Source organism: Monodon monoceros, unplaced genomic scaffold, assembly GCF_005190385.1.
Source record: "Monodon monoceros isolate NGI ecotype Baffin Bay Population unplaced genomic scaffold, NGI_Narwhal_1 Super_Scaffold_19, whole genome shotgun sequence".
In the NCBI taxonomy this organism is placed as follows: Eukaryota; Metazoa; Chordata; class Mammalia; order Artiodactyla; family Monodontidae; genus Monodon; species Monodon monoceros.
In genome coordinates, this window is record NW_021703775.1 from 11,830,118 (window position 1) to 11,838,638 (window position 8,521).

At 48.5% G+C, this 8,521-nt stretch overlaps 1 protein-coding gene across 1 annotated transcript; it reads left to right on the forward strand.

Annotated features, from left to right (window-relative positions):
• The first annotated feature begins 698 nt into the window (after positions 1 to 698).
• IL1F10 (interleukin 1 family member 10) lies at positions 699 to 3,646 on the forward strand. Its single transcript, XM_029232520.1, is given in 4 exon segments — positions 699 to 730; positions 2,772 to 2,859; positions 3,107 to 3,232; positions 3,461 to 3,646. Coding segments are annotated over 4 exon segments (432 nt in total).
• Positions 3,647 to 8,521: the final 4,875 nt, after the last annotated feature.

The window sequence follows — 8,521 nt, forward strand, 5'->3', positions numbered from 1 at the left end:
TGGTGGATTCTGGTAGGGCTCTTATAGATAAGCACCTAGTGAGAACTTTCCACCCTGTGATTGGGTAATTTGGCTCCTTGGGATGTCTGCTCCCTAGCTCCACCCCCTTCTTTCTCTGACAGCCCCCCTTTTTTTTAAATTACAGCCATTCTTCTTTTAAAAAAATTTCATTGAAATATAGTTGACTTACAATGTTGTGTTAGTTTCAGGCGTACAACAAAGTGATTCTTTTTTAGATTCTTTTCCGTTACAGGTTATTACAGAGTATTGAGTATAGTTCCCTGTCCTATACAGTAGGTCCTTGTTGGTTATCCATCTGTTTTATATATATTAGTGTGTATATCTTAATCCCAAACTCCTAATTTATGCCCCTCCTTTCCCCTTTGGTAACCATAAGTTTGTTTTCCATGTTTGTGAGTCTATTTCTGTTTTGTAAATAAGTTCACTTTTAACATTTTTTAAATATTCCACATATAAGCGATATTATACGATATTTGTCTTTCTCCGTCTGGCTTATTTCACTTAGTATAATCTCTGGGTCCATCCATGTTGCTGCAAATGGCATTCTTTCATTATTTTTTATGGCCGAGTAATATTCCATCGTGTATATATGCCACATCTTCTTTATCCATTCATCCTCTGACAGCCCTTTTTTTTCCTTCCCTCTCAGCAAGGACCAGTCACCCCTGATTGCAGGAATGTGCTCCCTCCCCATGGCAATATACTACATGTACGTCTTCCCGGAGCCTTCCTTTTCCTAATCAGGGCGTCTGGAGATGACAGAGGAAGAGGAAAGAGGGCTGAATCAGTCTCCTTCTCACCCCAGAAGTCTCAAGTGCCCCATAATTAAGCTTAATCACCATCATAATCACAAAAGCTTTCTTTCCGGGACTTCCGCAAGATGCCAGCCATTCTACTGCCCTGCCGCCAGCCTGAGAAATCTACAAAGGGGGCATTACTAAGCCCATTTTATAGATTTGGAAACTGAGGCCCAAAGAGGTTATAAAGTACCTAATGTCACACAGCGCCAGGACTCAGACTCCAGGTTCTCTGTGCTGCTCCGGCCTCCATTCTCTAAAAGCTCAGTGATAATTTTGAATCTCAGTGACAGCATCTTTGTATGTTAGCCTCTGTGGCCTCTATTCCCAGTCTGGGCTTCCAACTCTTACCTGCATTTTATCTCACTGGACATTTGAGTCTTTACTTTTAGTTTACCGCTTTATTGTCTGTGATTTTTGTCGTAAATTATCTCAAGCTCTTCGAGGAATGAGTTAAGGCATGATAAAAATAAAATAAGATTGACACCTGGGATGCATTTCCTCAGCTCCTCCATGGGCCCATCCTATCCTAGACATGGGGGGCCGGTCAGGGCCTCTGGGAAGGTACAACGTAGCTGGGAAGACAAGACACAAGTGCATGGACCACACAGATGACAAAACAGATGTCAACTCTCTGGGGTATCTAGCCTGGGTTCTGGTCTCTGAACAGAATATTGCTGGCAGCTAAGTTATCCACAGTTCTTGGTTGTCCAGGTTGGAGGGAGAAGGCCAGCTGGCAAACCCAGGCTCTTTTCAGATCTTCGTTTTTATTGTACAGGGGAACCTGCTTTAAACACATACAGTCATTGGCTAAGGGTATTATAATTAGCTGTTACTGAGAGAGAAGAATCTCCTGGAAGTATGGTGTTGGCCAGGAGGTTCTGCTCTTGAATATAAGGAGGGCTCCCCAGGCCTGAGAACAGCTGATGACCATGTCTGAAAACAACCAGCCATGGGCTAATAGCATGGGCGTGGCTTTGATGCTGCACAGACTCACCACGGTTCCTTATCAGCCTCCCTGGCATGCGTTTACCCTCCCAGGCTGATCGTCAGAACCACAGGCAATCCCAGTGCCAGCTCCCTGCTGACCACCTGTATTTGGCATCCATAGCCCAGCTCCGCCCAGCCCACCCCTTACACACTCACCGGAGCAGGGTGGCCAGGCTGGCATGCTTACCATCACATCGGACTCTTTTCCCCCCTCATTTGTGGATTTTCTTCTATAAAGAGCCTTTAAAATATCTGAAAAACAAACCACACGTTATTATATACTCAATTAATCCCTTTACTGAAGAGAATAAACATATGAAAAATTGGGTGGGCCCAGAAAATCTGGGAGAAGGCTCACCATATCCCAGAGACATTGGAACCTCGTTAGGAAATTTCTCAGGGGAGGCACAGAAAAGGTCTGGAGCGTCAGGAAAACTCTCTACCCTTCAGTAGGAAGACGCAGGCTCCCGTCACCACCCTGAGGACCTGACAGCGGCCAAGCTTGTTAGAGACAGAGGTGCGGTCTCTGAAAATGTCACGAGCCCTGGGAGGACTTCCTTCACCTAAGGCTGACCTGGTCTTTGTTTTGTTTTGTTTTTTTGCGGTACGCGGGCCTCTCACTGCTGTGGCCTCTCCCGTTGCGGAGCACAGGCTCCGGACGCGCAGGCTCAGCGGCCATGGCTCACGGGCCCAGCCGCTCCGCGGCATGTGGGATCTTCCCGGACCGGGGCACGAACCCGTGTCCCCTGCATCGGCAGGCGGACTCTCAACCACTGCACCACCAGGGAAGCCCCTGACCTGGTCTGGACATGCTCTTGGGTGGAGTAGCACCCCTACTTCTCACCTGAAGAAGGAGAAGAGGCCCTAGTTCTCCATGCTGTCCTTCAGAGTGTGGGGTGGGAGGGCCGTGGGGCTCAGGGGTGCCTGAAGGGGGCGGACCACCAGCACTGCCTCCTGTTTCAGAATTAAGGATGCAGATCAGAAGGCTCTGTGCACGAGAGACCGCCACCTCCTGGTGGGGGATCCCGCCACAGACAACTGCCGTGCAGGAGCCTCTGGGGCCTCGACGCCCCGGGACTCACCCAAGCTCCGTCTACCCCAAGCACTCCCTTTCCTACTGAAGGGTCAGGACCCCTGTAGGAGTCCCAGCTCACCCTGCAGCGTGCATGCAGGGGTGCGGCCAGCTGTGCCCTGGCCCAGCTCCTTCCTGTTCGAGCCTTAGCTTGTTGAAGAGCTTGTGATCTGGGGTCCCCTCATCTCCTGGCTCTCTTTTCTCCTCCCCCCGCCCCACCCCAGAGATGATCTTCATACTCCCCAACAGAGGCCTGGGCCACACCAGTTTCCCCGTCTTCCTGGGGATCCAGGGAGGCAGTCGTTGCCTGGCATGTGTGGAGACAGGGGAGGGGCCTTCCCTGCAGCTGGAGGTGAGAGACCGCACCCTGTTCTGGGGGCCCCTGCAGACCTGGCCTGGCCTCCAGGGTGCTCTGGCATCTCTGTGCTCATCTGTGGATTCTGGCCAGGTCCACACATCCCTCCTGTTGAGGTTTCCACCATCTTTCCCTGCACCCAGCACCCAGACCCTTGCCTCCAGAACCTTCAGAGGGCAATTCCCTGGGGAAAGAGCCACCCTCTCAGGTCCCTTGTTGGCCAAGCCCCAGAAGCCTCGAGGGCTGACACGCAATCAGCAATCTTATCCAACAGCCGCCTTCAGGCTGGAGGCTGCTTCCTGACCTGACTGGTTTCTCTGTGGCTCGGCTGAGCCCCAAGAGCCTGTACGACTCACCAAGGAGAGTGAGCCCTCAGCCTGCACTGAGCTCTACTTTGAACAGAGTCGGTAGAGAGGCAGGAAGCTGGGTTCTGGCCTGGCGCCCCCAAACCAAGCTCATTCTGCTCGGGGTCTGTGGGAGGCAGAATAATGACGCCCCCCAAAGATGTCCACATCCTGGTCGCAGAACCTGTGAATATGTTACCTTACACGGCAGAAGGGGCTTCACAAATGTGATTAAGGCTGCTCTATCCTGTAGTATCCCAGTGGGCCCAAGGTAATCAAACACCAGGGTCCTCCTATGAGGGAGGCGGGGGGCTGAGAGTCAGAGGGAGACTGGAAGATGCTATACCGCTTACTTTGAAGATGGAGGAAGGGGCTGTGAGCCAAGGAATGCAGGTGGTCCCTAGAAGCTGGAGAAGGGCAGGGAATGGGTTCTCCCGTAGAGCCTCCAGAAGGAGCACAGCCATGCCAACAACTTGACTTGAGCCCAGTGAAAACCATTTCAGACTTCTGACCTCCAGAACTGTAAAATAATAAATTTATGTTGTTCTAAGCCATTGCATTTGTGGTAGCTTGTTACAGCAGCTGTAGGAAACTGACACGGGGAGTGAGTGGGCCTCTGTGTGCACTATTCAATGCAAAGGGACTGGATAACTTGGTGAGTCCTTCTTGGAAGCCTGGCCATGGCTTCTCCTTTGGCCCCTCTGCTCTAGAGCTTCTAGAAACAACCGAGAAACTCCAGGCAGAACCCAGCTCTCCTCCTCTGTCCATGGACAATGTCTTGGGCTGCTTACAATTTCAGTTTTAGTTCAGGTCACGATTTTTCTATCAGATACTTCTCAACGAATCAGTCATCCAGCCCACTGACCAGTGCCATTAGTTGCCTGCTAGTGTTGATGTGTGAGGACCAAGCAGGAGCAGGGATGGAAAGGCAGTGAGCTTGGACTGGACGTACTGTTTAAGTTTACTGTGGAACTGTTGAGTTGAGTTGACTGTTTACAGCTGGGAATATAGGGCTGGACCTCCACTGAGAGTTTGTAGCGAAAACCGACACGCATCCTCAGAGCCCCAAATCCCTCCCCATTTCGTAGAGGATCCATAGTCAAACAAGCTAGAGCAGAGAGCCCGTGGTATCCGGGCTCAGAGGGCTGGACTGCTGGTTCTCTTCCTCTTGTACAACCACTCAGCCTCTGTCCAACATGTACTGTGGGCCAGGACATTTAAGAACAGTGTATCTTCACCCTCACAGCGACCCTGCAAGGCAAGTATTCTTACCTGCATTTGACAGGTAAAGAGACTAGACTAAAAGAAGTGACATACTTAACTCGCTGAAGGTCACATAGGCTGTACATGTACATCTGGTCCATTTGACGCCAACATCGTTCCACAAATTTTTATTCCACTCTTATTCTAGGAGCAACAAAACTTAGCTTCCTTGGAGCTGATAATTGAGTGGAAGAAACGCTAAACAAGCAAATTCACAAACAAGAAAACAAACAAGGGCAATTTACATGAGAGAGGGTGAGGGCGGTAGGTATCGAATGGTAACGTTAGAGAGGGTGGTCAGGGGAGGTGACCCTGACTTTTTGGAGGAGGCGACATTTGAGCTGAGGCTGAAGGGCAGGAGGCAGTGGGACTAGAAAGTGATGCAGGAGAGAAATAGCAAATGCACAGCCCTGAGACAGAAGGGGCTAATTGTGTCTGAATAACAGTGGAAGGCTGGGGGGCTGGACCCTGGAGAGGGTTAGGAGGTGGGCAAGAGAAACAGGTGCTGGATCATGGGGGCGCCTTGAAGGCAAATAAAGGTTTCTATTTATTTTTAAGTGAAAATGCATGCAATGGGAAGATTTTAAGCAGAGGAGAGGCATACTGAGCTTTATGGCTCTGATAAATTTAGATTCTTTCCCTGCCTCTCCATGGCCTTCATGTGCCCCATTATTTTATCACCTGGCGATGACATCCTAACTGTGTATTTATGTGCCGGGACTACTCTGTGCTTTTTGAGGGGGTGTAGTTCAATTTTGGGTCACCAGTGCCCAGGACAGCTGCTGGTACATTGAAGGTGATGAGTAAGTGCAAATTCTTGAACAAATTAATGGATGATAACTTGGTTCTTGTTAGACATTCAGGATACAGTGTGAGGACATCTATGGCAGCAAGGCAAACGGACGCCACTGTAGCATGGAGGTGCAGCTGGTGGAGAGGGCTGGACGGGTCTTCACAAAGGAAAGGGCATTTAATCTGGGCCTCAAAGAAAAAGTAGTTTCAGGGCAGAAAATGTGTGGATGGGCATTTCTAAGCAGAGGGAGCAACTAAGGAAGGTGTGATGGAGGAGAGCTCCCAGCACACTTGGGGCGTGATGAGTCATCCACGTGCAGGGACCTGAGGCTTGTGGCTGAGGAGTTGCCAAAAATTAAGATGGGAAGGTATGTGGGGCCTGACTGTAGATGCCTGGTGAAGGAGTGAAGGAGGAAGCCTGGAGGAATCATCCAAGTATTTCAAGGAGGACCCAGATTTTAAGCCTGGGCCCCTGAGGTCAGCACTGGACCAATCCACCTGCTTCTAGGGCTTCTGCTCATCTCAGCTTTCTCTTTGCCCTACCTCTCGCCCCACCTGCCTTCTGTTAGTCTCTGCCCTGGGATCAGCTTTGATGTTGTGGTTCCATGGTTGGCCTGACCCCTGCTTCATCTTTCCACATCAGCTTATCTACCTCCTTCACCGGTGGTAACTCAACTTGACCCCGCTTGGAGCAGGGCCAGGAGTGGGAGGAGACCCGGGTATGCCTGGGTGGGTGGCAGGCACATTTCACAAGAGAAGGGCCAGCAAAGATGAGTTGAACATGTTCTCTATTTAAGTAGAAACACATTTGGAGCTTTAATATATGTCAATTCTATATGAATGCTTCGGAGAGGAAGAGGATACAAGAGATTTAGAAGACACGGTCCCTACCCTTTAAAGACATATGGTGTGGGTGGGGACACCAGACATTATGAACAAAAGCCAACATCTATTGACTGCTTCCTATGGAATGACTAGTAAACACTCCAAACATTACTCAGGGAGCCTTGGGTTGAAATTCTGCAGGGCTCAGGTAGAAATAATGACGGGATGCTGCTATTATAATTATCATTAATAATAATAATGATATCAGCTTCTGATAGACACCCCTCCCAAGTCTTATCCCTGAAATTCTTCCTCCTTCCTTGTGACCATGCCAAAGGCTTCTTTCCACAACCAGCCCATCAGAGCTGTTATTATGTAAATTCCTGGGAGAGGCACACTTTAGGTCACGTCCACTATTTACATCTCAGAGTGAACTGAACTGGCAGGTCCTGAGCCAGAAACCAGTAAACAAGTGAGTAGAACACAGTGTGGTAACCTCTCCTTCAGGCAGCACCAGGGAGCTAGACTACTGAGTGGTCCCATCCCAGGGGGTCAGGAAAGGATGTAGAGGAGGTGGTGTAGGCATGGGGGCCAGCCAGGTGAGGGGCAGGGGGAGGTGTGGGGCAGGCAAAGGAGACAACCATATACAGGCTTGAAGGAAGTCCTGAGTGTAGCTGTGTGTGTTAGTGTGGTTAGTGTGTGTGTGTATGCATGTGCACATATGTGTGTGCACATGTGTGTATGGTGTGCATGTATGCATGCATGAACCTGTGTCTGCATGTGTGTGTATGTGTGTTGACAAAAAGCTCCAGATATAGCTAGTGACTAATGCATAGAGGAACTTGTGTTTATTCTGAGAAGATCTGAAGCAACTTTATACAAAAGGGTGATGTGTTCAGGGTCTCCTGAAACCTGTGTGTCCTAAGTCACATGGACTGAAAATCTATCACACTTCCTTTGTGATCCAGATTTTCATCTTGTGATCCCAAGCCCACACTATAGCCCCTGTATTACTATAGTCTCCCCAAACAAGTGCTAAAAACATCACACACAGGAAGCAACCTAAATGTCCATCAACAGAGGAATGGATAAAGAAGATGTGGTACATAGATACAGTGGAATATCACTCAGCCATAAAAAAGAAAAAAATAATGCCATTTGCAGCACCATGGATGGACCTAGAGATTGTCATAGTGAGTGAAGTGAGTCAGACACATGTCACATATTATATGATATCGCTTATGTGTGGAATCTTAAAAAATAAAGGGTACAAATGAACTTACTTACAAAGCAGAAGTAGAGTCACGGATGTAGAAAACAAACTTATGGTTACCAGGGGATAAGGGGGAGGGAGGGATAAATTGGGAGATTGGGACTGACATACACACTACTATATATAAAATAGATAACTAACAAGAACCTGCTGTATAGCACAGGGAATACTACTCAATACTCTGTAATGCCTATATGGGAAAAGAATCTAAAAAAAAAAAAAAAAAAGAGTGGATAAAGGCATATGTATAACTGATTCACTTTGCTGTATGCCTGAAACTAACACAACGTTGTAAATCAACTATACTCCAATAAAAATTTTAAAAAACACAACAACAAACATCACACACAGAACTACACAGGCTACACAACACATGGAAGTTCTGGGGAAGTCTAAACCCAGATTCAGGGAGGGAAATAGTAAAAGTAAAGAAGAACACTCTAATGGAAACCAAAATTTCCTGGGTACCATTGGGCCCACTCACCTGTGCGCAATAAAATCAATTTATTGGCACCAGGTTGTGGTCAAGGAAAGTGCAGCATTTATTGCAGGGCACCAAGCAAGGAGTACAGGTGGCTAATGCTCAGAAGGCCTGAACTCCCAATGGCTTTCAGGGAAAGGTTTTTAAAGACAGGGTGAGGGAGAGTGTTGCAGGGTACGTGATCAGCTCGTGGACATTCTTCCGACTGGTTGATGGTGAGGTAATTGGGAGTCAGCATCATTAACCTTTTGGTTCCAACCAGTCTGGGGTCTGCGTGATTGTGGACAGCAGACAGTTAACTTCTTCCA